This window comes from Pelodiscus sinensis, chromosome 10, assembly GCF_049634645.1.
Source record: "Pelodiscus sinensis isolate JC-2024 chromosome 10, ASM4963464v1, whole genome shotgun sequence".
Taxonomy (NCBI): domain Eukaryota; kingdom Metazoa; phylum Chordata; order Testudines; family Trionychidae; genus Pelodiscus; species Pelodiscus sinensis.
Genome location: NC_134720.1, coordinates 51293565 through 51319566, shown reverse-complemented (window position 1 = coordinate 51319566; position 26002 = coordinate 51293565). Strand labels below are relative to the sequence as shown.

At 50.8% G+C, this 26002-nt stretch overlaps 1 protein-coding gene across 4 annotated transcripts in view; it reads left to right on the top strand.

Annotated features, from left to right (window-relative positions):
* Nucleotides 1-543: 543 nt before the first annotated feature.
* Nucleotides 544-26002, top strand: part of PCYT1A (phosphate cytidylyltransferase 1A, choline) — a 29980-nt gene continuing 4521 nt past the window's right edge. Inside the window, exons 1-9 of one of the 4 annotated variants that reach the window (XM_075938216.1) lie at nt 544-554; nt 668-686; nt 11892-12044; nt 17452-17551; nt 18664-18945; nt 20187-20338; nt 21250-21328; nt 24642-24784; nt 25322-25510. In XM_075938216.1, coding sequence (XP_075794331.1) covers nt 11928-12044; nt 17452-17551; nt 18664-18945; nt 20187-20338; nt 21250-21328; nt 24642-24784; nt 25322-25510 — 1062 coding nt within the window. In that variant the 5' untranslated portion in view covers nt 544-554; nt 668-686; nt 11892-11927. Of the gene's footprint in view, nt 687-1667; nt 1687-11749; nt 11770-11891; nt 12045-17451; nt 17552-18663; nt 18946-20186; nt 20339-21249; nt 21329-24641; nt 24785-25321; nt 25511-26002 lie in introns of those variants that run through there. The other 3 variants (XM_075938218.1, XM_014578403.3, XM_075938217.1) reach the window with 3 other exon arrangements.

Genomic DNA, 26002 nt, shown 5'->3' with positions numbered 1-26002 from the left:
TCCGGAAAAGCACTGACGATCTACTGTAAAATTGTCAGTGTTTTTCCGGAAAAACTATGCTGCTCCCGTTTGGGCAAAAGTCCTTTTCTGGAAAAACTATTCCAGAAAAGAGCCAGTGTAGACAGCACAGTAGTCTTTTCCGCCAAAAAAGCCCCGATCGCGAAAATGACGATCGGGGCTTTTTTCCGGAAAAGCGCGTCTACATTGGCCACGGACGCTTTTCCGGAAAAAGTGCTTTTCTGGAAAAGCATCCTGCCAATGTAGACGCGCTTTTTCCAGAAATACGTATAACGGAAAACTGTTCCGTTTGAAGCATTAAGTCTATCGAGTGCTACCAGACCATTTGTGGGTTTTTCCCTAACAGACTCGGCTACCCCGGAAGCCCTTGGTCAACTCTCACTGCCATGCCCGGGACCCAGCAGCCGGCCGGGCAGGCTCCGCCCACGGACCGAGCCCGGCGCCCTCTGGCGACCCTGCAGCAGCCCCCGGGGCAAGGCTGCGGCCGGGCCCTCTGGCGACCCTACAATAACAAGCCGAGCGCCCCGCCCCGCCCGGAACGCCGGAGCCGGCCGCGGTTTCCCGGGGCCCGCCAGAGCCGCCGCGCGCGCCTGGTCCCTTCCCGCGCGCTCCGGCCTGACACGCAGCGTCCGGGCCCCGCCCCGCCCCGACAGCGGCCCGGCCGGCAGGTCAGAGCGGGGGGGGCACCCGGCTCTGGGGGGGGCTGGCTGGGGGCACCTGACTCTGAGGGGCGGGGGGGCACCCGGCTCTGGGGGGGGCTGGCTGGGGGCACCTGACTCTGAGGGGCGGGGGGGGGCACCCGGCTCTGGGGGGGCTGGCTGGGGGCACCTGACTCTGGGGGGGGCACCTGGCTCTGAGGGGGGGGCTGGCTGGGGGCACCTGACTCTGAGGGGCGGGGGGGGGCACCCGGCTCTGGGGGGGGCTGGCTGGGGGCACCTGACTCGGGGGGGGGGGCACCTGACTCTGGGGGGGGCACCTGGCTCTGAGGGGGGGGCTGGCTGGGGGCACCTGACTCTGAGGGGCGGGGGGGGCACCCGGCTCTGGGGGGGGCTGGCTGGGGGCACCTGACTCTGGGGGGGGCACCTGACTCTGGGGGGGCACCTGGCTCTGAGGGGGGGGCTGGCTGGGGGCACCTGACTCTGGGGGGGGCACCCGGCTCTGAGGGGGGGGCTGGCTGGGGGCACCCGGCTCTGAGGGGGGGGCTGGCTGGGGGCACCTGACTCTGGGGGGGGCACCTGGCTCTGAGGGGGGGGCTGGCTGGGGGCACCTGACTCTGAGGGGGGGGCTGGCTGGGGGCACCTGACTCTGGGGGGGGCACCTGACTCTGAGGGGGGGGCTGGCTGGGGGCACCTGACTCTGGGGGGGGGCACCCGGCTCTGAGGGGGGGCTGGCTGGGGGCACCCAGCTCTGAGGGGCGGGGGGCTGGCTGGGGGCACCTGACTCTGAGGGGCGGGGGGCTGGCTGGGGGCACCCTGCTCTGGTGGGTGGAGGGGGCTGGCTGTGGGCACTTGGCTGTGAGGGGTGGGGGGGGCCCTGGCTTGCATAGTTTTGGGGGCACTTGGTGCTGGGCAGGGGGAGCTCGACAGCGGGGGCTTTGCGAGGACCCTGGCTCGTGTGAGAGCAGGGGGCACGTAGCCCTGGGTGGCTGACTGGCGGGGCACCTGCTGGGTACGTATGGGGCACTGGGATGGTATAATGAGGCTTGACTTCCACCCTTAGTTTAGTCTCTGCACTGGAATAATCTAACATGGTTTCCTCTCTACCCTGTCTCATCTCAGTGCCCAACACCGTGTCCAGACATAACTGCTAATTACAGAGGGCCCCCCCCCCCCACACGCACACACACCCGCCATTATTTGCTTTTGCTTGTCTTTCCTTGTGTTGGGTTCCCTTACCTCTGATAGTAATGACAGAATCAGAGTCCACACCCTCCCCCATATCTTCCACCCTCATGCGCTCCACTTCCCTGTGGCTTGCGACACAGATTAGCGTTGGATGAACTGAAGCACGCAGATGAGTTATTTTATCTACAGTTATGTGGTAGGGAGAGGTTTAGATTTTTTTTTTTAACTTCTTCTTGCCTAATGTGGGTACCATGTTTACTTGTCAAATCTGGCCCCACAAGGCCACCCTAAATACTAGCAGATGTGTGCAGTGTATCATCAGATTGTTGAATTTGGGGATTTAAAACTGATCTGATGTCTGGACTTTAATATAGTCACTGTTGGACTAAAACCAAGAAATTGTTATAGAATGACAAATCAGTGATGGATTGAAGATGTAATTTAGCAGGGCTAGGGACATGGCAGCCCTGGTAGAGGGGCCAGGGATGTGGCAGCCTCAATAGCCTGGCAAGAGAGGTGGGTCGCAGCAGCCCGGGAGGAGGGTAGCAGGGGCTGGCAGTAGGCTGTGGGGCCAGTAGCAGGGGACCTCCCCTGGTCTAGAAAATTCCCTCATTCGGGACCGGTTAGGTCCCGAGAGTGCTGGACCAGAGAGATCCAACCTGTAGTAATTTTCCCAGTCTAGCTTTTAGTGTCTTTGGTACAGTACTTCTCTGTAGCTCTCGCTATATTTTCTCTCTGAGGGTCAGTCTCCCTACTGGGTGGCTGGTCAAATGCAAACCTTAAGTTGTTTGCATATGAGTCACCAGAGGAGAAATTGCAGACTTCTGTGTGTTTGGAATAATCTTGTAGGCAGGGTGACACATGACAGCACAGTCAGATGCCAGCAAACGCTTCCAAATTTTAGAGATGGCACAGAGGAAAGCAGACAGCATGTGCAAGGAAGCCTTGATGGTCCAGCATTTAATTCCTTTCACTCCTGTCTCAGTAAAATCATGGTGATTTCAGACCAGAGTTTAAGGAAAGTTACAGAGCGACACTAAATGAAAGTATTCTCACGTAGGTTCCTGCTTTGTGCAGGCCTCATGATGAAGCAGTAGAATTTATTCTCTGCCCCTCCCTGTTCATCTGCAAGCAAAATTATTCTCTTCATGAAACTCTTCTGGTGGAATGCAGTTGGGTCTGTTCCTCATTCCATTGCTGTGTTTAATGGAAATATTCAAATTATAGGGACTGTTATGGGCAGAAAACAAAGCTGCTGCTGACTGTCCCTATAATTTGAATATTTAAGAGTACCACAATGTTTAGCTCTCTAACATTAAACAGATACAAGAACATAAAGCGGTCAAACCACAGATCTGTCTACTCAGTATTTTGTCTTCTGATGCCAGGTGCTTCAGACGGAATGGACAAAACAGGGAATCCTCAAGTGATCCCTCCCCTGTCTTCATTCCCAGCTTCTAGCTAACAGAGGCTAAGGACACCTATGGATGTTAACTAGTGATTAATTTACTAGTCGAGTAGTTGATGGAATTTCCATCGACTACTTGACTAGTCGATAAGCATTTCCACATTCTGCCTTTGAAATGTGCGTCATTATGTGCTTTTCAAAGTTTGGAGCCCAGGGCCAGCGGGAAGTCCTGCCGACTCCAGGCTCTACGTGGGCGCTTCTGCTTTGAAATGCACAAGAGCTCCAGTGAAGACTCTTGTGCATTTCAAAGCGGAAGTGCCAGCATGGAGCCTGGAATCAGCAGGGGACTCAGAGTCCCACACTGGCCCCAGGTTCCATGCTGCGCTTCCTCTTTGAAATGCACAAGAGCCCCACTGGGGACTCTTGTACATTTCAAACCTGGCACGCTGCAGGGAGCCTGGGGTCAGCTAAGGAGACCCCAACTGATTCAGGCTCCACCTGGCATTTCAGAGCAGCTTGGAGCCCGGGATCAGCTGGAGACTCTCCAGCTGACCCCGGGCTCCATGAGGTGCTGCTGCTTTTAAGTATCCCCTTCTCCTCCCCCTCCCTTGCTGCCTCTATCTGGTAGAGGCAGCAGGGGCGGGGGGAGCAACTAGTGTCTATTCTGTCGACTATCCGATAAGCATTTGCTTATCAGATAGTTGACTAGTCCTTTACATCCCTAGGGACACCATCTCAGCCCATCCTAGCTAATAGCCATTGATGGACCTCCCCTCCATGAATTTATGTAGTTCTTTTTGAAAAGGGTGAAAAGGGTAGGAGAACATTAATACCCTTGTCTCTCCATTGAGACTAGCCATCAGTTTAGCAACAAGAATGGTATTTGCGGTTTCTAAAGATTTTACAGGCCTCTTCTTTTAATTGGGGGTGTTAATCCTCATAGCCTAGCCAAATTACAACTTGCTAAATGTGCTCTCTGCTCTCAGTTGGCTGCATTGTTTCTTCACTCCTATCCTCAAATGTTCATGTAGAGTTCCTCTGTACTGTGGAATGCTTTTTCAAGAGTGGGTGACTTGAGCTCTGTAGCATTTGTATCAGTAAAGTATTTGGGGGTTCTGGAAGGGAGTTTTCAACAGTTTAATACAAATTCTTTTTTTCTGATCTGTCTACTCAAAACTCACAATGCAGTGCTTTTGTTGTCTAACAAGGGTTGAATGTCCTACCATTAGATATTCAACTTTTTATAGATCCCATCCAACTATTCTGCCGGTGGAGAGCTTGTTGAAAATTAATGCAAGATCATAAAAACGGCCATACTGGGTCAGACCGAAGGTCCATCTAGCCCAGTATCCTGTCTGCTGACAGTGGCCAACACCAGGTGCCCTGGAGGGGGTGGATCAAAGACAACGATCAAGCAATTTGTCTCCTGCCATCCATCTCCAACCTCTGACAAACAGAGGCCAGGGACACCATTCCTACCCCCTGGCTAATAGCCTTTTATGAATCTAACCTCCATGAATTTATCTAGCTTCTCTTTAAACTCTGTTATAGTTCTAGCCTTCACAGCCTCCTCTGGCAAGGAGTTCCACAGGTTGACTACACGCTGTGTGAAGAAGAACTTTCGCTTATTAGTTTTAAACCTGCTACCCATTAATTTCATTTGGTGTCCTCTAGTCCTTATATTATGGGAACTAATGAATAACTTTTCTTTATTCACCTTCTCCACACTCATGATTTTATAGACCTCTATCATATCCCCCTCAGTCTCCTCTTTTCTAAACTGAAAAGTCCCAGTCCCTTTAGCCTCTCTTCATATGGGACCTGTTCCAAACCCCTAATCATTTTAGTTGCCCTTTACTGAACCCTTTCCAAGGCCAAAATATATTTTTTGAGGTGAGGAGACCCCATCTGTACACAGTATTCAAGATGTGGGCGTACCATAGTTTTCAGAGGCAGTAAGATATTCTGTGTCTTCTTTTATATCCCTTTCTTAATAATTCCTAATATTCTATATGCCTTTTTGACCGCCTCAGCACAGTGTGTGGAAGTTTTCAGAGAACTGTCCACAATAACTCCAGGAGCAACTAGTCGAGTTACTACTTGATTACCTGATAAGCGTATGGTTATTGGGTAGTCGACTAGTTGCTTACATCCCTATTTCTAGCCTCCCTTCCAGTGTGCAGGTCCTCTTGTCTACTGTGGAGAAATGATGCAAAAAACAGACCAGTGTTAAAACTTCAAAAGGATTTTTACTTTTGAGCATACCAGGTTTGATTCTGAAAGAATTTAAAATGAAGCTTTGAAAGCAAAGCCTCAATCCACTGTGCGTGAAATTAACTAGAACATTGAAGCATTCCAAGCAGACAGGGGAATGAGATAGTGTGTGCTAAGCTATGATACGGATGTTGGATCCCATTGGCTTTAACTGATGGGATATGGTGCTATTTTAGTCCTTCTTGTCTAACTAAGTCCTGAAAGATTAGTAGCTGCATCGCAGTGGTTCCTTTTAGTGCAAGATCTTCCCAGTTCTTAACAATGACTAGTACAAAGCTTGAAGAGTCACCATAAATCTGCTAGCCAGAGATAGAGATGAAGAAGGGAGACGCAGCAGGATCCAAAGTAAAGCTATACAGCAAACCCAGCTGTTGAGGGAGAAAGCAGCTGCCAGGGCTTCTGCAAGGGTGCTGGTGTGTCTGAACCCCATTTGGGGGACCCCATCAGCATCTAGCCAATATCTCACCATCTGAAATTCCTACCCCTTTCTAGCAGATGGATGAAGGGTGCCAAGAGGAAGCAGATCTTCATTAAACTGCTGTAATACTCTGCCTCATGTTACCTGTGAAGTGACTGGAAACCTGCTTTCAGCTGCAGGGCCAGAGACATTGTACTACATCCACTGGTCCTGACCCACGATATATAGACAGTGCATTCCCATTTGGAGGCTTTGAGTGAGAACTTGCTTTATCAATGGCAGCTTAAATTCGGTGGGAATTAGCCGCTAAAAGCTCTCTCTCACTGGGGAAGGTTCTTGCGCTCTGACTTCTGGAATATAGAAATATTTGCTTTGGTCGATAGCTGCATTCATGTTCCTGTCCACCGACTTATGTTGGCTCTTTGAGTGTGCAGTCTGCTGGTCTGGAAGTCCTGGAAAAGCTGCCTCTGATTTCAGTGAGAGTTGTGTCTGGTGCAAGGGAACAGCTCATGCCTATTTGAATCATTGTCTCAGGCCATGTCTGTGCTACTGTTTATGCTGGCAACATGTCTGTCACTCAGGAGTGTGAAAAAGCCCACCTCCCTGAGAGATGTAAGTTTCACCAGCATAAATGGCAGCATCAGTGAGGTGAGCTTCTCCCATTGACAAAGCTATTGCTGCACATTGAGCTGTATTATTTTTGTCGACAGGAGAGCTCGTTCCCATCAGCATAGAGCAGCTACACAAGCGATCGTGCAGCTGCAGAGCCATGCCACTGTAAGCTCACGTAGGACATGTCTACTGTACAGCTGTCCCATGCCAGCTGACTCAGGCTAAGGGGCTGTTTAATTGAAGTGTAGCCAGATGGGCTTGTAGGGTCCTAAAGCCCAGGCTCCAGCGCAGGCCAGAATAACTACATTCCCTTAGCCTGAGTAAGCTGACCTGGTCCAGCCGTGGGTTTTTAATTGTACTGTAGGCATACCCTAAAGCAGGGTTTCCCCGGTGCTGCATGCAGAGATGGAATGGGTCATCAGGGAAAGTAGCCATCGCCCAGGGGTGCTGCACTTCACCAAACACACTTATTCAAAGTGGAAGGAGAAGAACGTGCACCTAAAGCAGGGGTGGGCAATAATTTTTGCCCGGGAGCAACTTCCCCCTGGAAGGGGCAGAGCCTCAAGCAGAAGGGGTGGGGCCAGGTCACTTCTGCGCTTTCCCATCAACAGACCCTGATTGGTCTGGGAGAGTGCACAAAGTCTTTGCTCTCCCCCCCCCCCGCCCCCCTCAGAAAACCGCCAGCTGTTCAGAACAGCTGGTGGTTCCCTCAAGTACCTGTGCGCCTGGTGGTGGGAGGAGACTTCTCATGCTCCCCCCTCAGCTCTAGGTCAATTAGGGCTTGGAGTCAGGAGGAGCAGCAGGGCCTCCGCGGGTTGGATCAACTCGCTTGGCGGGCTGGATCCGGCCTGCGGAGGCCCTTTTGCCCACCCCTGGCATAAAGAGATGAGTGAAGTGGACACTGGAAGAGAGTATGTGAGGAGGAAACCTAGAAGGGAGAGTGAGTAGTGAAGAGGTGCCGAGAGAGAGCCTTGAACACAGGCAGTCCCTTGCTCCATACACAGAAATACCCAGCATTGCCCATTGGAGGAACTTACAATTCTCTGACTTGTGATCGCCTTTACATCTGACAGCAACATGCAACTCCTCCATGCACTCATTTAAATACTGTGACTGGACATCTGAGTCACTCTGACATCACTCCTGGGCAGGCTGTGACATTGAGGGCACATTCTGTTCAGAAATTGTGTGGGTTAATAATTCCTTTGATTAGATACAGCCTGATCTTAATGAGCTAACGCAGCACTGGCCAACTCTGCGGACTGTCCATGTACTCAATAGGGTCTATTGTATCCGCGGTTGGCGATGGAGAAAGTGACAGGCCAGCGAATGGGATGATTAAGTATAGTGTCAGATTGTTCTGCCCGAAGCCATAAAAGAAAGTGTGACGTTGGTTCTCCAGTCATGTTAATGAACGTTCATGTTATGTGAAAAACAGACCCAGGTCACTTTGTTTCTCATGAGCTGGGCGCTGATTGCTGAACCGCTGAAGTGAATAGCTAATGTAAAGGGCCTCCTCAGCTGGTGATGCCTTATGAAGTACACGCTTCCCTGTGTTTCACGCTGCTTGTGTTTCCAGTGACCGTCGGTTAGGGTACTGTGTAGTATCCCTAAGTGCATGAGCCTCCTCACCAACTCTTTAAGAGCTGGCACCACCAGCCTACTTCAGGTTAGGCACATGCAGATTCAGGTCTTAGCTCATTTGATCAGTTTGCTGTGGATGTCCTTACCACACACTGTCAAGTGCCTCAGCCAGTCCCCCATGCCAGAGCTTCCATCGCTTCCTAGAGCCAGTTCTATACTATTATAATCCCACTGTCGAGACTTTTTCCTTTGATGTTCTTAGATTTCCTCTCGCTCGTTCGATTTCACTGCTCCGTGCTGTACCCCCTTGTGCTGCTCTAAATTATTTCTGTCCCTGCTTGGTATTTTCTCTCCCTCCTGTATTTGCAGCCTGTTCTGTTCCCCGTTAGCCATCATTTAATTCCTCCAGTCCCCTGATATTGCAGGTTCTTTTCTCTGAACTCCCTTTCTGCTACTGAGCTGCCTAGAGCTGAACAAGTAGTCCATGTGCAAACCCAAGGAAGATGTTAGTCTGCCTAATACATGCCACTATGCCAGTGCTCACCAACCAGTCGATCGGGATCTACCGGTAAATCTTCACGCTTCTGACAGGTGATCCTGACTGGTTTGGCCAGGAAGCTTTTAAGTGCTGGCACTTGTTACACCCCCCCACCCACTGTCATGCTGCCCCTGCCCTCTGCCTTGGAGCCCCCTGCCCTCTCCAGGGAGCCTCCTGCTTGCTTTGAAGTATGTGGGAGGGGGAAGTGCTGATGTCAGGGTGTCCCTCCTCCCCCGACTCCTGTACCCAATCTCCACACAGAGAGAAGGGGATGGAGGGAGCTTGGCAATTCAAATCTGTCAGTCTCTCAAACACACACTGTCCTTCGCTCTCATCTCCCGACCCAACACATACGGGAGTTGTTGTTATTTCTTTTACTGCTTTTAAAGTGGGTTAGCGTTTGTTTCTGACTGATCTGTGCATTTCATAATTTTCATTTCTCTCATATGCCTAAATTTAATTTTGAGGAGTGAGTTCTAAAATGCCGAACCTGTCATGACTGGAGTCATTATCTCTGTAGTAATTGCTGCTCCTGGAAGTGGCTGGCATGTCGGGTTACCACATGCCGTCCTTGCCTGCAGACACCCTCCTGCAGCTCCCATTGATCAAAACTGGGAAACCGTGGCCAGTAGAAACTGTAGGTTCAATGCCTGTTGGTGAGGGGCAGCACATGGCATCTTGGAACCATTGCTGTCCATGCCAGCTGCTTTCAGGAGTGGTGCAGAGCCAGCGCAGGAATAAGCCTCCTTAACCCCACTGCTCCACCAGCCGGAAACTGTCTTAGTTAAACAGTGCCCAGCCAGAACCTGCTTCCTGAACCCCTGTCCCAGCCCTGAACCTCCTCCTGTCCCAGACGTGAGTCCCCCTGCACCCAAACTTCTTCCCAGAGCTTGCACCCTGAAACCCCTCCTGGACCCCAGTCCCCCACCCTGGGCTAAGCCTGGAGCCCTTCCCACAGGCCAAACCCCTTGGCCCAAGACCAGAGTTTGCACCCGAACTCCCTACCCCAGCCTGTTGCAAGTGAGTGAGGAAGGGCGCTAGAGTGAGCAGGATGAAGCCTCAGAGAAGGGGTGGAGCAGGGGCAGGGCCTCAAAGAAGGGGCAGGAAGGAAGTGGGGCAAGGATATTTGGGTTTGAGGTAGATCTTACATTGCACTTCAGTTGAAAAAGTGACCTTGTGGTTAAAAGGGTGGAGACCCCTGCACTGTGCTTTCAGTCCAAAACTAAAGCTGGTCAGAACATTGCCAGTGAAGATTTAGTCTCAATCTCGCTCCTTCCAAAACCAAAAATCTTTTAGACAGAGACTGTGTCACATTGTAGTCTAATGGCTGGTACGCTGACATGGGATGAGGGAAACCCTGATTCGGAGCAGCGATTTTCATCCCAGAGCACTCGGAATCAGGAAGAGCTAGGACATGAACCTGCGTATCCCACATCCACATCAGTGCCAACTGCCTGGCTACTGCACTGTTGCTCCCACTTGCACACTTTCCCCAGAGCGTGAGAAGGGTTATGGTTTTGTTTCATCATGGAATAACAAGAGATTTCCAAGTTGCCACAAAACATCCTTGTCCTCCGGTCAGCTCTGCCCAAAACCACAGGTCATCTTGAGTCTAAATTGGACACCATATAGTCTCCATGTCCCAAGCAGTCTTTATCTTTGCTTGCCTCATGACATAGGAACTCTCCCAAACAGAGTGAGCTGTGCTCCTAACATGCCTGCCAGTATTGTCCCTTTAAAAGCCCAGTTTTCAGAAACCTTTGGAGGATCTGGCTAATGGAGCTTCATCCAACACCACTCCACTTTACATTATCTATTAGGCATCACTGAGCAGTGATTTCCAGCCATGATTGATAATACACAATCACATGCCTCAAGCGGCATGGGGGCAGCATTCATGTGCTGTAGCTTCCTCTCCCTGCAATAGGTTTGCTCTCAATCTAGAAACCCCAGCCACTTCCAGGGTACACTCTGCGTATGAGTGGGAAAGAGTCTTAAATCCACAGCTTCTAGACTCAGATGTAAACTGCATTTCCCAGGCCTGCCCGTCTTGGCTGATGAAAGGTGATACAGAAGTGCAAATGACCACAAGGGGGTCAGATAGCTTGTTTAGTAAAGGGGAAAAACTTCAACTCAGTTGTTAGCCACAAATTTTCAAATCCAGCCTCTACTTTTAACCCTTTTGGCCGTTGGGTTGGGATTTTCCCATGTTAGCCATTCATGTAAACTCCTAGTTTCACCTCCCCAGCAAGCCGTGCAGGGCTTCCTTGCATTCCTGGCGTAGGGAAAGTTAACAGCTGAGCTCTCACTGCAAATAGCCTATTCACGATTTAGTTCATGGGCACCCACCCCAATGGAAACAGGGGATGTAAAATCCCATTTATTTAGCTAACCAGGTAAAGGTTCTTTTTAACCAATTAAACGGAGCAGGTAGGGGGCACTCCAGTCAGACTGGGCTGGAGTGGTCCTCCGCCTCCATCTGCTGCAGCCAGGCTAGAGCACTCCTTGCTCATGGAAGACCCCATCGGGCTGTGCCAGCCCCCACCAGTTTACCGTAGCCAGTAAGCCTCACCCATTAACTTGTTAATCATTCACATCCCTAATGGAAATACAGCTTTGCCCATCATCTGTCTTAGAATCGTAGCATGCTAGAACTGGAAGGGACCTCGAGAAAACATCAAGTCCAGTTACCTTCCCTGGCAGGTGTCAATCTAACCTGCTCTTAATATCTCCAGTGATGGATTGTTGTTGTGTGGAGGTTCGTTTTGTGCATCCAGTTTGTCACTGAAATGAAAGCTAGGAAATTATACACAGTCACCCTTTAGTCATGTGGACTGGGCATGTTTTAATCTTTGGCCTGCCTCAGATACTAAAATACCGTAACTAGTTCCAAGCTCATGATACCATAACTCATACGTCAACTCCTGAGTGAGGGAGTTTCTCTCCAGCCAGCTGATTATATCCCTCTCCTCATTCCTGTGACTAGGAGCTACTCTGCAGAGAGAACTTATTCAGAGTTCCCATTGGCACTGTTTGTCAAGAAGTTTTGGCATCTCCTGCCACATTCCACTGGGTAGGGCCCTGTATAGGTGGCTTTGGACTGATCATTTGTATGCAGTGCTCCTCGTTGGCTGGTTTCTCAGCCCTTCTGCCGGGAACATCCTCTTACATTTCTCCTTCATTTCATTCTTATAGTCTGCTGGAAACGCCTTACCTACCCCATCTCCTGTGATGGAGCCCCCCAGCTCATCAAGGCTGAATCCCCGGAAGAGAAGAAAAGATGGGTCCGGACCCAATGGGGCAACAGAGCCAGATGGAATTCCCCTGAAAATGCCTCGTCACTCGTTTGTAAGTAAGCAGGGCTGATCAGAAAGCTTTCCCTTTTGAAAAGCCGCTGAATGACACTGATGTTGCAACATTGATTGGAGCAGAGTAAAATGCCCTCTGTGCCCAGGGAAAGGGGCAGAGTTCTGCAGCCTGGCAAGTGCAGTTTGCTTCTTGCAAAGCTGAGTCAAAATCCTCCTTTGCTCATGCGGGTGTACCTACGTACAAAAATGGAGTCCCAAGCAAGGTGAGGAAAGCTGTTTAGTGGTGAATGCGGATGTTGGTTCTAGGCGTGGATGTGTACAGACTTGAGATAAGTCACCTTTTCACTGGTCTCATTTCTTTAGTGACATAGGCAAGATTTTAAACAAAATCGATATTGGCTCCCTAGACCCATTTCTGGCAGTGTTCCTACAGCTACTCATGTGGCTAACTTTAAGCACACGAATAATGACACTGAAATCAGTGAAACTGCATGTGGAGTAAGACATATGAGTGCTTGCAGAACTGGCGGCTAAATTATTAAAACCAAAATAATTGTAATTAATATCTTGCTTTGAGGTGGATCGATTTACATCAGCAAGCAGAAACTATCTTCTTTCACATTTCAACATTTTAGTTTTTTTCCTAAAGTGAGGTTGAGTCTTATTGGTTGGTAATCGTTAAGACTAGAGATGACAATCCTGTTTAATTTGTTAACCAATTGGTTAACATATTGTTTAACTGGTTAAGCAATTAAGGGGGAGGGGGAAGGCCGTGGCTGAAGCGGCCTTCCTGGCTGCTGTTGGGCTGAGTGCCCCACACAGGCAGGGCCTGGAGCAGCTCCTGTCCATGATGTCCCCCCCCCCGTCCCCCCCTCCGGGCTGGAGCAGCCCCCTGCCCACAGCAGGCAGAGAACTGCTCTGGCTCCCACTGGTTAACCAGTTAAACATTCACATAACTAGCTAAGACATTGATTTGCAACTAAATGTAGCCTTTAAAGTAAATTTGGTACAACTTTTTACTAACTAGGAAGATGCTATATCTATACACATTTATTTGAGCAATTATATAGCTTTGCACACTACTCAGTTTCACTATTTTCTAACATCATAAAAATGTAAAAAATTAAGATTTTTTTTTTCAAATTTACCAGCTTAATTATTTGTATGTAGTGTATGATTTGTGTCAGGCTGCATTTGGATGGGAATTGGAATTGAGCTAAGAATTCAAAAAAATAACATTTACAATTTTTTAATTAGTTAAATAAAACTACCTGAAATGTGCTGGATACCTATGAAAATATATCCACATGTGGTTCACATTTAAAACTGATTTATTAAACAAAGGCCGTGCTAGCCAAAATGGCTGTTTACCATGTCCTTCAAAGTTTTAGAACTAGTAGAGCTCATCTGCTCACGCCTCCATTTTTATTCACAGATTGGAAAACGAAAATGAGCTTTTACTGCTCGTTAAACTTCCAGTTGGTTTCTCAGCTTTGAGTGAATCTAGTTGTTGAACTGAACTAGGTGAATGAAGCAAAACAAATATTCTCTGCACCTGCAGAAGAAGCTCCCATCAGTCAAAAGCTGGTTTTGCATTTCAGCAAACTCTAGTTCTAGGTGCTTAGCCAATGACTCCCACCTGTTTACTGGTTTGACTTGCTTTAAAACTTGTGCAGAAATTATGTACTGCTTGCATATTCTATTTTTATTTAAATTAAATGATGTTAATAGAATACAGTTAAGTTTAGGCTTTAATATAGGTAGTCATTTCAAATTTAATTTTAAATTGTTTTTTTTAATTTCTTCTGAATATAATCAGATTTATTAATCTATTTTTATACACCTTGTTTTGTCATCTGCCGTGATAGTAGACTGACTAGTTTCATTGTGTGTTCAATGGGCTTCACTTTCTGGTTCTCATGCATTTAGCAGGAAGCTGCATTAGTGTTTCCAGCACTGCAGGAAAGCTTTTAGATAACCCAAGAAAATGTTTCATGCCCGTGCTGGGCTCAGTGCAGCCTTGTTTTCCAAAACAGAAATGCTGGGCCTCTCTAAAAGGCTACGTTTAAGATTTTAGCACAAAAAAGTCAGGGTTTTGTGCAATCCACATTTTGCACTGAAACTGCTGAGTTTCATGTGATGTGCCAGTAAAGACTCTTGATTGCTTTTACTGGTCTAATTGCCCTCTTGAGCGTACTCAGAGTGGCCACTCCCACTCTGCATCCAGAAACTCAGCAGTCGTGCCTGGAGGTATGTGCCTTTTCCCTTTCGCTCCATTCTGACAGCTGCCACTGCTCTGTGAACAGAGGCGAATGTGCTGTGCAGAGGGAGGGAGGCGGGGGCGAGGTTGGGGTGTCTCTCTCTCTCTCACCTGCCAGAGCAGTGTGAGAGGGACTGCAGTTGACTCCTCTCATCCGAAATGCAAGTGCTGCCTGTGTAAACGCACTCTGAGCCTGAGGAAAACAGAACAAAAGCGTGGCCCTAGGGGAGGAGTGTCTCTCCAGCTGACTCATGAATCTGTAAATCATTAATGCTGCTAGGGCTATAACTCAGCTGCTTTTACTTTAAAAAGTTTCACTCCCTGGAAGAGCCAGGCCCCAATCTGCTTTCTCCTTCCTCCTCCCAGGCAGACCCGAGGGGTGGTTTTATTGCAGTGGTTCTCAAAGTGGGACCCATGTTGAGAACTGTGACGGGCTTGCACCCCTCACCCCTGCGGTGGGGAGCCTGTGCTGGCGCTCCAGCCCTGTGGGCTCCTCCGCGAGGTTGGAGCACCGTGAGGGTGGGGAGCCTCGTGGGCCGGATCCGGTTTGAGGGAAGCAAGTGTTCCCTCTCCCCACCCTAGCTGGGGGAATGGGAAACTACTTGCCTGGAGGCTTTCCTGGCTGCTCCCATTGGCCGGAATCCTGGCCAATGAGAGCAGCGGTGGGGAGGTACCTGAGAGCGGTGGGAGGCACGGAGCCAGGTAAGCACTGCCAATCGCCTTCTCTTCCAGACGCCATACCCCCTCCCACTCCTGTACTCTCCCTCCCTCCCTGACCACCCTACCCCCTTGTTGTTCCTTCCTGATCTTTGTCAGAGTTGGCCATCATCCTTTCCCCCATCGCTGAGGGGTCAGAATCATTTATAAATATACCTGCGATGTGCATCAGTCTTTACCTCCCCAAATATATGAACAGTGCTTTGCCCTTTAACAGCATCTCCCATTAGAATGTCTCAAAGTTCCTCCCAAACTGGAATGGGTAAGAATTAGTATCTTCTTTTTGCAGATGGGGAAACTGAGGCACAGAAGGGTGCGGTGACTTGCTAAAGGTTACTTCTCATTGGGTGTAGGACCCTGATCTCCTTGACTTCCATGCCTGTGCTTCAACCAGCAGACCTTGTAACGTGCCCCCACCTTCTTTAGTGCTACACTCATGGCCCTGACAGAGCGCCTGACCACAGATGGCACAAAGCGAGCTGTGCTTACACTTCTTCCTTCCACTCCCTCTGATCTGTCCTCTGCAGAACTCCTCCGCCTCTTGGAGGTGCAGGCTCCCTGTGAATCTCTTGACGCGTTCGCTCCTTCGCTGTCATGAAAAGTTTTATTCCTAGGAGTTTGGCAGGGCTCCCTGTTTCTGCAAGGGCAAAAGTGTCACCGAGATACTTTATGCTCTCTTGGCACATACTCATCACAGAAGATCTGATTGCTCATTTAGCAGTGCCAGAGTCCCCCAGCAGACAGGAATGAAACGCCGATTGATTTATAGCCCTGCTCTCATCATCTGTTGTATTCACTATTTCAGGGTGCATATCCCAACCTTCTTACAGGAGAGAAGACAGGCCTTTTTATCTAGACAGGCAGCTTTGAGGGGGTTGTGTGATCCGTTATATTAGTTGCAGGAGGCACTTACATTTCTGTACTGTTCTAATTGCCGTGTGTGTGATTGTGAAATTGCAAGCATTCGGTTTGTTTCTGTGTCACGTATATGCACACAATACCCCCTACACGCACTCTTCCCTGGTTTAGGAAGCCTGAACTAATGCACAGTAATTACAGAGGCAAGCACGGAAGTATCAAAAAATCAAAGCCTTGCTCACAGGGGGATTGAGGGCTAAGAAGGAAAGCTGAAGGCAGTGTGGGTGAATGGACTTTGGCCTCATTAAATGTCAGCGTTTAATATAGAACCCCTGCCATGAGGAGATGCATGCCCAGGGCTCCACATTTAGAGCTAGGAATGATGCTGCTTCTGCCTCCGTGAGGTCCAGAAGCCCCAAGGCCTCTGACCGTAATGGACGAGACAGCACAGAAGAGGCCAGAGGCTCGGTACGATGCTCTTGTTAAAGAAGGTCTCAGAGGGCATCCGCTCACCGCAGCAGAGCGGCCTGGTTGCCGCCTTCCCACGTGCTGCACGAGGAGATCTGTGTCAGCACAGGATCCCCGTTGGGAGAGACCGCGGCAGTGCTTGCAGAAAGGCTGCCAGGGCTCACAGCAGGGCGCTGCAGTAGGGCAGGAGGAAACTGCCGAGGACCCTCTTGCAGCTGCAGTTTGGCTTGTCATGACGTGGGTAGCAAGGTCAATGCCTAGTCATCCGGCGTGGGAAAGGGTGATCGGCTGCGCGGACACACCTCCCTGCGAAAAGGGGAGCGACTCTCGAACTGTCACAGGCCCTGCCGCGTCATTAAACTGACACCGAGCCGGCAGCTCATTGGAGGCCCGGGTGCTTCATTCTGCCAGACACGATCAGCCCCCCAGCAGCTGTCACTGGACTTCCTGCATCTGCATCCTCCTCCTCCCTCCGAACTCTGCCGATGCGCTGCTCTTGCTGGTAGTGTCAAAGGGACCGGTGAGGGTCTGTAAGGTTCTATCAGGCCACAGAACGCGACTGGTTTCCCACCTTCTAGGGCTTCCAGATGGGTACTTCTAAACACTTTCCCTGGAGAGTCAGACCAGCTTTGCGGAGTTGTAATGGCTTGTGTGTCCTGATAGCTGTGACCATTTATACACTATGCCCGGGGAGATTTGTTCCATGGTATGGTCCAGCTGAGGCAGTTCTGTCCAGTGGCTAGATCTCAAAACTCAGGAGTAAAGGACTCATGCGGGGGAAGGGGGATCCTTAGCCGACAGGAAGGTCCTAGCTTCACTGAAGCCCAGAGAGGTATCAGCGTTCACGCCAGCTGGGTGTCTGCGCCTTGGGCTGTGCTGAGTGTTTCCCTTGATTCCATGTGTCGCTGTGACCTCGGCTCACCTCAGTTCTCTCCATCCCTAAGCACGGGGACGGCACGGGGGCTTAGCTGTAGAAAATCTCATTAGTGCCTTCTGACCAGGCTCTCCTAGCACAGTATGGCTGCCATGCGATTTCCCAGCTGTCCAATTCCCCTGCCCTCTCTGTCGGCTTGTGCTGTGGCTGTGGAATAGGCTGAACCATGAGGGGTTTGCAAGCTGTTCTTCTCTCTCGTTGCTTACGCAGGGCTTGAGGGAGCCAGCTCCCTTTTCAGATGAAATTGAAGAGGACTACAGTAAGCCGTACGCCAGAGTCACGTTCGAAGAGGCGACCAGGGGCACCCCCTGTAAGTACTGTAAAACCAAATGAGAGAGCATTTACCTAGCCATGCACTTGGCTCTGGGATTTCTCCTGGCTCAGTTACATAGCTCCAGCCTCCCTTGTGTCAGAGCCCTGCTTTGCTAACTAGGTCCGTAGCTCCACTCTGGTGACTAACTTGGTATCATGTTTGCCCGGAGGCTGCAGCTGAGTTTGGAGCCTCTTTGTTCTGGGAGCTTCATATAATGAGAGCCCCTTATGCTTTCCTCAGTAGTAGCATTGCTTCTAGCCACGTTCCTGAGTCACGTCAAAGCCACATAGGCATACGTTTATCAGACAGTCAAGTAGTTGCTCGACTACTTGCTTCACACACACGCACCTTGCTGCCTCTATCAGAGGGATGCTACAAGGCAGGGGAGCAGGAGCCGGTTTAGCAGCTGCTTTCCCCATCACTGTCTCCACAGGGGGTAGGGAAGGCAGAGGCATCCCTACTGCTGTGCCTCTCTCTTCGACATTTCAAAGGGAGAGGCGCAGCGGGATAGCGAGCTCCCCCCTTATCTACTAATTGAGTAGTTGATGGAAATTAGATCAATCGAAATGTAACATCCCTAGCTTGGAAGCAGGAACATAACAATTGGCTCAATAGTGCCCTGCCTGGTCAATTTTTGGAGGTCATGCTAAGCAGGAATTCTCATTGGCTCGCAGAACCAGAGGACAGTAGCTATAGCAGCGAGGTTCAAGCATGGGGTGGTGGGGCAGGAGTAAACTAATGGTGGAAACGGGGAGGATGTCAGGATTTCCTCCAGGAGCCTGCTGGGCAAACATAACGCAAACCCGTGCAGTCTTTGGCAAGTCACCCAGGAGTAGTCAGTTGCTGTCCAGAATGTTGGCACGTTGCATGTTCCTGGAGATGAAGGTGTTGGATGTTTCCATTTTCCCCAGGTTTCCTTTCGCGCTGTGTGCACCGCGTCCCAGGGCAGCTGCACTTAGCCCCATGAGAACACTACGCATGGCATTTTGGGTGTTAAGTTTTGTCTCTAAAGATCGTTCCATGCTTAGTCTGGCACTCCCGTCCCCTGACTCCTGGCAGAAGAGGGAACAAACCAGCAGTTTTCCTTCTCAAATCTTTTTTGGCTACAGCTCTGCATTCTGATAATTGTTTCCCTAACAACGCATACAACCAGCTTCCTCCCACAAGGAACACAAGGCTTCTTAGGTCTTCGGAAGCACCCAGTAAGGCCCGGCCAGCAACTGCTTTCCCCAGGAATGGTTCTCCACGAATAACGTCTGTGTTTTTGTGCTCAGTGGACCGACCGGTCAGGGTTTATGCTGACGGGATATTTGACTTATTTCACTCTGGACATGCCCGGGCCTTGATGCAGGCAAAGAACCTCTTCCCGAACACGTATCTCATTGTGGGAGGTAAGGAGAGGTCTCTGTTGACTTTGGCAGCCTTACAAGAGTAATTAACTTTTCCTAAGGCAGGAGCAGCTTTGCACTCTCCCACCTTCAGCGGCTTACCCTGTGCCTGGCACTTGTTGCAGCTCAAAGGGCGACCACGTTGTAATCTCGTCCCCTGTAGCACTAAAACGGATATAGCGCAGTGTCGGGGACAAATGGCCCAGCCTGTAAAAATGAAACTCCCAGAAATGGGTTGTTTCGTAAAGCCGGGAAGAGCTTTTTATAGTCAAACGAAATGTTGTGCATCCAGAAATGCGGTTCAAAGCTGGAAAAGGGGACATGGAAAAGGGGACATTCGGCGCAGCCATTTGAACTGACAACTAAGAAACCGTCCCTTGGTGTGCGGAGTCTCAATGCTGGCGCCAACCCGGGAGAGCTTTCACCCTCACTGTATCTCTCTTTGGCTGGAGCAGCAGCAGTGTCTCAATTGAGATTGATAATGGCCCATCTGCTTTCGGGCCCTTCCCAAATGATTCCGTAGAGCTGATAGAGAGCCGTTGATTTATTACATGGCCTGACGATTGAATGAATCTGACGATTTGCTAGGAACCCGTTCCATTCTAGTCGGGTTCGCTCCAGTGGGGTTTGGCTTAGTTTCTACTTTTGGAAACTTGTTTGGTTCTGATGTTTCTTTGTGAGGGATCAGGTCAACTCCAGGGTAAATGAGGCATTCTGTGCCCCGCCTCGGGGTGGTCTGTAGGGCTGCCCTGTGTTTCCAGTACTGGTGCCCAAAGGGCAAGAACACTGCTGGCTTCTGAGGGACAGTTGACTTTCTGAATCCATCCTTTCTTTCACCAAGCAGCAGAGGGCCTGGGGTGAAGGATGTCTACCAGCCAGTCAACCCCAAAGCTGACCAGATTTGCATAGTAATGCTGTCGTCACAATCTGTGGCAGTCAGTGGAATTGTTCAGAGCAGTTTCATTTCTCCGGACTGCTCTATTTCCCCCTGGGCCTCCAAACCTTTCACACCAGTGCTCTAGAGAGGGAGTTGAAAACTGGGTTCTCTTCCTGAATTACCAGAGCCTCCCATAGCACTTGGCTGTAACAGCTGAGCCTGCGTAGCTTGGGAGACCTGCCCGGGTCTTGGTGCGGGGTTCTCCCACGCTGCAGGGGTCGGACCGTGGGTTCTGGCAGGGGCGGGGGCCCGGGTGGGTCGCAGAGGGCTGACAGAACTCTTCCCTGCTCTGTGCCCGGCTCTGCAGTCTGCAGCGATGAGCTGACCCACAACTTGAAGGGCTTCACGGTGATGAACGAAAGCGAGCGCTACGACGCGGTGCAGCACTGCCGCTATGTGGACGAAGTGGTGAGAAACGCGCCGTGGACCCTCACCCCGGAGTTCCTGGCTGAGCACCGGGTAAGGCGCGGAACGCGGAGGAGCCAGCAACAGAGGGAAGCCAGCTGGGAGCCTGGCAGCAAGGCCATGGCTGGGGGGCCGGTGGCAAGGGGGACACAGATATGATCTTTCCTGGTCTGACAAAATCCCTCATCCAGGACCAGTGAGGTCTCGAGGCACCGGACTAGGGAGGCCCAACTAGCTTTTCAATCTGAGAGGTACTCCGCTTGGAGAGGAGGCCGGATCAGTGGTGGGGCCGATTCTGGCAGACACAGCAAGGCTCCTTTTTGCTGGTCCCTGTAGTGAGAACAAGGGGTCGCTGAACCTTAGCAGCAGGTCGACGCAAAACAAGCAGCAGGCCTGTGGTGAAGTTCTCCTAGCAGGCATTGGAGAGGCAGCTACCGTGGGTGGCTTTGAGAAGGGCTGGTAGTTTCAATGCTACTAGTAACAGTTGGGTTGTGTAGCTTGAGATCAGATGCGTCACATCTCCTGCATCAGGGCGCTGCTGCAAGGGTCAGGAAGCAATTTGTGGCCAGACGCACAAGAGCTTTCTCGCCTTCCTCCGAAGCATCAGATGTTGCCCTCTGCTGGCACCAGGCTGCTACGCACGGCCAGCAATTCGCCGTGCTTAGAACAAACAGTCTGAAGCTTGCAGCTGCCGTTTGCATCTTACTCACGTTGTCTCCTCCTTGGCGCGCACTCTCAGGCTTGTCTAAGCGTGCTCAGGGGGCTGGCTGCCAAGGGTGAGCCTTGTTTGGAAAGCAAAGCACACGGCCGCTCCTCGTAGCTTTGCTCCCCACCTACCAGCACACGGCGGCTGAGCATTAAGTAATGAACTGTTCCTTGGTCACTGCAGAACAAGGTACTGTCTGTGGAGTCAAGGAAAGATTTATTCAGCCTTTTTTTTGTTTTGTTTTCCTCCCAACTCCCAGATTGATTTTGTTGCCCACGATGACATCCCATATTCTTCTGCTGGGAGTGACGATGTTTACAAGCACATAAAAGAAGCAGGTGAGGCATAAGTTGTGGGGGTGACCTGTAACCTTCGCTATCTAGCGCCAGCTGGTGGGTCTCGGTCCAGTTCCGAGTGGGACAGGTGTTGTAGAGCAAAACTGTGGTTCTAGGTGGTGCCAGCAAGGATTGAGTGTCTAGGGAGACTCATCTCATCTCAGGCTAGGTTGGACCTGTTTGAGAAAGTTCCTCTCTCCTTGTCCTGCCCCAGGGCACCAGCCACCCAGAGCAACCCCAGGATCCTGGCTTGGGGAGGAGAGGAAGCCCAGAGAGAGCGCCCTCCCCTCCCCCCAAGCTCCTGCGGGGACTCTACCCTAAACTCCAGTCCTGCAGTACTGGGGCCAGTACCCTGTTGGGGGAGCAGGGTTGGAGGGGCCAGACTGGAGCGGCACTGCCACCCTGTGTGCCAGGTTTCAACACCCATCTCAGGGCACTGGGCCCAGCCCCACAAGAAAAGGACCTGCAACATTAAGGTGAAAAGAGAAGTCATGGACAAATGGGAAAATCCTACTCCCCTTGCTTCCTGTCCTGCCGTAATAGACAGCTAGCCATAAACACGGCTACCAGTGCTGTGTGTATTCACACCAAGGCAACGTCATCTCTGTGTCTCTTCCTTTGTGTCCTGGTCCATTCCGTGGCTTGGGCTGATGCCTAAGCTCAGTATCATAAATTCAGTGCTGGGAAGTCCCTTATTAAAACACACAGAATCATAGAACTGGAAGGGCCCTCGCGAGGTCATAGAGTCCATCCCCTGCCCTCACGGCAGGACCAAGCACTGTCTAGACCATCCCTGACAGGTGTCTGTCTGACCTGCTCTTCAATATCTCCAGTGATGGAGATTCCACAACCTCCCTGGGCAATTTATTCCAGTGTGTCACCACCCTGGCAGGTAGGAAGTTTTTCCTAATGTCTAACCTAAACCTCCCTTGCTGCAATTTGACCCCATTGCTGCTTGTCCTGTCCTCAGAGGCCAAGAACCATTTTTCTCCCTCCTTGTAACACCCTTTTAGGTGCTTGAAAACTGCTATCCTGTCCCCTCTCAGTCTTCTCTTTACTAAAGTAAACAAGCCCAGTTTTTTTCGGTCTTCCCTCCTAGGTCATGTTTTCTAGACCTTCCATCGTTTTTTGTTGCTCTTCTCTGGACCTTCTCCCATTTCTCCACACCTTTCTTGAAATGTGGGGCCCAGAACTGGACACAATCCTCCAACTGAGGCCTAAGCAGCACAGAGTGGAGTGGTCTCTGCTGTCTCTGACAACAGCCAAGAGAATTAAGTACAAACTAACTAGGCAGGTACATTTCTTAAAAACATTCTCTCTTCCGAGCGACGGTTCCTCTGTAGTCGATTCACTCCTCCTCATAGCCCAGTAACAGAGACTTATCAAAGGGATATCAGGAAAGAGCAGATCCGTCACACCAAGACTCCTGAACTACAATTTTTATTTTCTTTTTTAAAGAGTGACCTTGGTATTATGGGTGCTGGATCAGCAGCCTTTGAGACCCATGGCTACTGTTTACTAGTCTGGCTGGTCTATTCATTCATCCCCATAGCTCAGGAGCAGAGCGCCTCTTCATTTAGAACCCAGCTTTTGGTCAGCTTCCCACCCCCTCCATTTTATACTAAAGTAGAAGGCTTATGGTGTTTCCCGGGTCTGGGGGCTGCACATCCCACCCAGTGGCTTCTTCCCAGGACAGCTGGCAGCAGGGGAATGCAGGCTACCCACCAGCTTCTCCCCAGGGTCTGTGGGAGCCATGCATGCTGCCCATTGGCATCTCCCCAGAGCTGGCCCAGAACTGCAGGAGCTGCGCTCAGCGGTGGCCCGGTGTGACAGAGGACATGTGGCAGCTGCTCCCTAAGGCAGGTTGGGGTGGCAGGGCTGTGCTGCCCACCAGCAGCTGCTCCTCCTGTGGTCATTCGTGAGCGTAACTGTCCCTGCTATCACACCCCTCCCTTTCCGTTTGATGCAAAACAATTTTATTCCAGGCACATCCCATTGTCCTGGCACAACCAGACCCCGACCTCGCTGTAAGTTAGGATAAGAGGGAGCTGCCTCACACATTTGGAGGTCCTGGCTCTTCCCGTTGATAAGTTCTTGAACAAACAGCCATGCAGGCAGACGCATCCGCTCTCTGAAATAGCAGATAACTGTAGTGATCCAGCAAAGGAGGTGTGGGTGGAGAATCGGAGCCCACCTTCCAGCACAATACTTGGCCCTCATGGCTCACTCAGTCTGACAAACCCAGATTCCCATCCAGTCAGCTGGCTACGCCATACACTTTGGGCCTTTTTCGTGGGAAGGAAAAGAAAGTTTTTGCTGCCACCACCCTGCCCTCTATAAGGCGTGTTCAGTTCTCCAAGGCTGAAGGTCACGTTTTGGGGGGCACATGAAGTGTGAGGTGTGTTGGGGGCTTGCTTGTGTCTCCCTACGTCCTTTATGGACTCAGTCCCTTTGGGCAAGCCAGGTAACAGAAGCCCATGGAATTGTACCTTGACTTGTGCTCTGCTGCCTTGGTCCTGCCGCTGTAGCTAGCTGATCTCACACTCCTGTGCCGCCCTGATTCATGGCGCAGGTGCCTCTGAGTGTGGGCTTCAGGCCTGTTACGCTTGCTGAGCTGTTTGCATAGACCCTAGGCCCAGACGTTGTGATCACCTCGCCTGGATTTGTCCAGAACACAGGCCAGAGGACTCTCCTGAATTAATTCCTGCTGCAAACCCCATCGCAATGGTTAAACAAAAGCAGATCCTTTAGAGAAACCTCCTTTCTTGATTTGAAAAAATGGCCAGGGATGGAAAATCCCCCCTTCTCTTCCCCTCTCCTGCCCCATGCCTTGATGAACAGCTCCAGCGGTTAATTACAGCGAGAGTCATTTAACTCACTGTCTAAAAAAAAATTGCACTTGATTTCTAGTCTGTATGGCTCTAGCTTCGCCTTCCAGCCATTGACTCTTGTCTGCTAGACTAAAGAGCCGTCTGCAGTCATATTGCTGTTCCCCAGCCAGGTACTTAATCAAATCACTCCTGAAGTTGCTCTTTGATAAGCTACGTAGCTGAGCTCCTTCCGTCTCTCCTTCTCCTGGCTCCTCTCAACCCTCCCGGCTTTTGACCCTTTGTGAATTGGGGGCACCAGAACGGGGCAGCTTTCAAGGATCAAAATACAGAACACGGGGCCAATTGGGATACGAATAAACCTACAGGAAGCAGGGGATGAGCTTTGAGCGCCTGTGAAATGCTCCAGCCTCTGTGCTGAGTCAGGAGCAGCTCCTCACCTTCCATCCGACTGACAACTGCGCTGGGTTCCATTCCCCTGGTCGTAGGCATGTTTGCACCAACTCAGAGGACCGAAGGGATCTCTACATCCGATATAATCACCCGGATTGTACGGGACTATGATGTCTATGCCAGACGGAACCTGCAGAGGGGGTACACAGCCAAGGAGTTGAACGTCAGCTTCATAAACGTGAGTCTCGATGTGTTAGACTGTTAACGCTCCAAGGCAAGGACCGTGTCTGTACCGTGGGCATGTGCGTCACCCAGGACAGTGGGAGCCTGACCCTGACCAAGGCCTCTGGGAAAGTCTGCAATACAAATAACTAATAATACATTTGCAGGGCTCAGTGGTCCCACGCACAGTCTTGTCAGCTCATTTTCCCCTTTAAATTCTTCATAGAAGACTCAGAGCTAGGAAATTGCAATGCAGATCTTTGCTAGATTGTCTGTTTCTGCCAGTCGTATTGCGCTGTGAAAGCGGGAGATGCGGCTTGCAGAGGGGAATTGGTATTTTTGATTGAAACGTCATCCGTTCCCAGCTGTAGCTGTTGAGTGTCCAGGAAACTCTGGCTGCTCAGCTGTAGGCCCAATGAAGTTTGTATTAGTACCAGAAAATTATCTTCACACTTTTAAATCCTAAAAAGTGGAAGTTACCTGCCTGTGGGACAGGTGAAAATCGAAATGCCCCTTGTCCTAACCCTTCCCCCTGTGGCGTTTGCTTCTACAGGAGAAGAAATATCACCTGCAGGAACGTGTGGACAAAGTGAAAAAGAGGGTGAAGGACGTGGAGGAGAAATCGAAGGAGTTTGTCCAGAAAGTGGAGGAAAAGAGCATTGACCTCATTCAGAAATGGGAGGAGAAATCCCGGGAATTCATCGGCAACTTCCTGGAGATGTTTGGACCCGAAGGAGCACTGGTAACAAATTCACCCTGGAGAGGGGGAGCAAAGGTGGGGTGGGCAAGGGATCGTCCTGGTAAACTTTCCTGCTTCTGGAAGGTGCAGTTGTGATAGCTTTCCAGAGGGAAGCCCCCTAGCTAAGGACAGCACTACCACACTGCCGGCTTCCCTCCCAGCCCTTCTCCACCAGCATGCGCCATGTGGGGGCCTTGCTAGAGGCCTAGACAGTTGCTCAGTCTTTGAGGATGCCGTTGGCCTGTCTGGGATGACCAACGTGGATGCCACTTAGTCTTGGTGGCCACGGTGACTTTATTTCCGAGCACCGATTCCCTGGGAGTCGGCCTGACCCCTCCAACTCGTTTTACACTAGTCACCGAGTGGCCATGGGGAGCGGAAACTTTCCATCGCTGTTCTGAACTGGCGCGCTCCCCGTTCTGTGACGCGTCCTGTGACCTACAACTGTCAGTGCTTGCACTGATGGACGTTGGGCTGGTACAGCTACCACAAAGC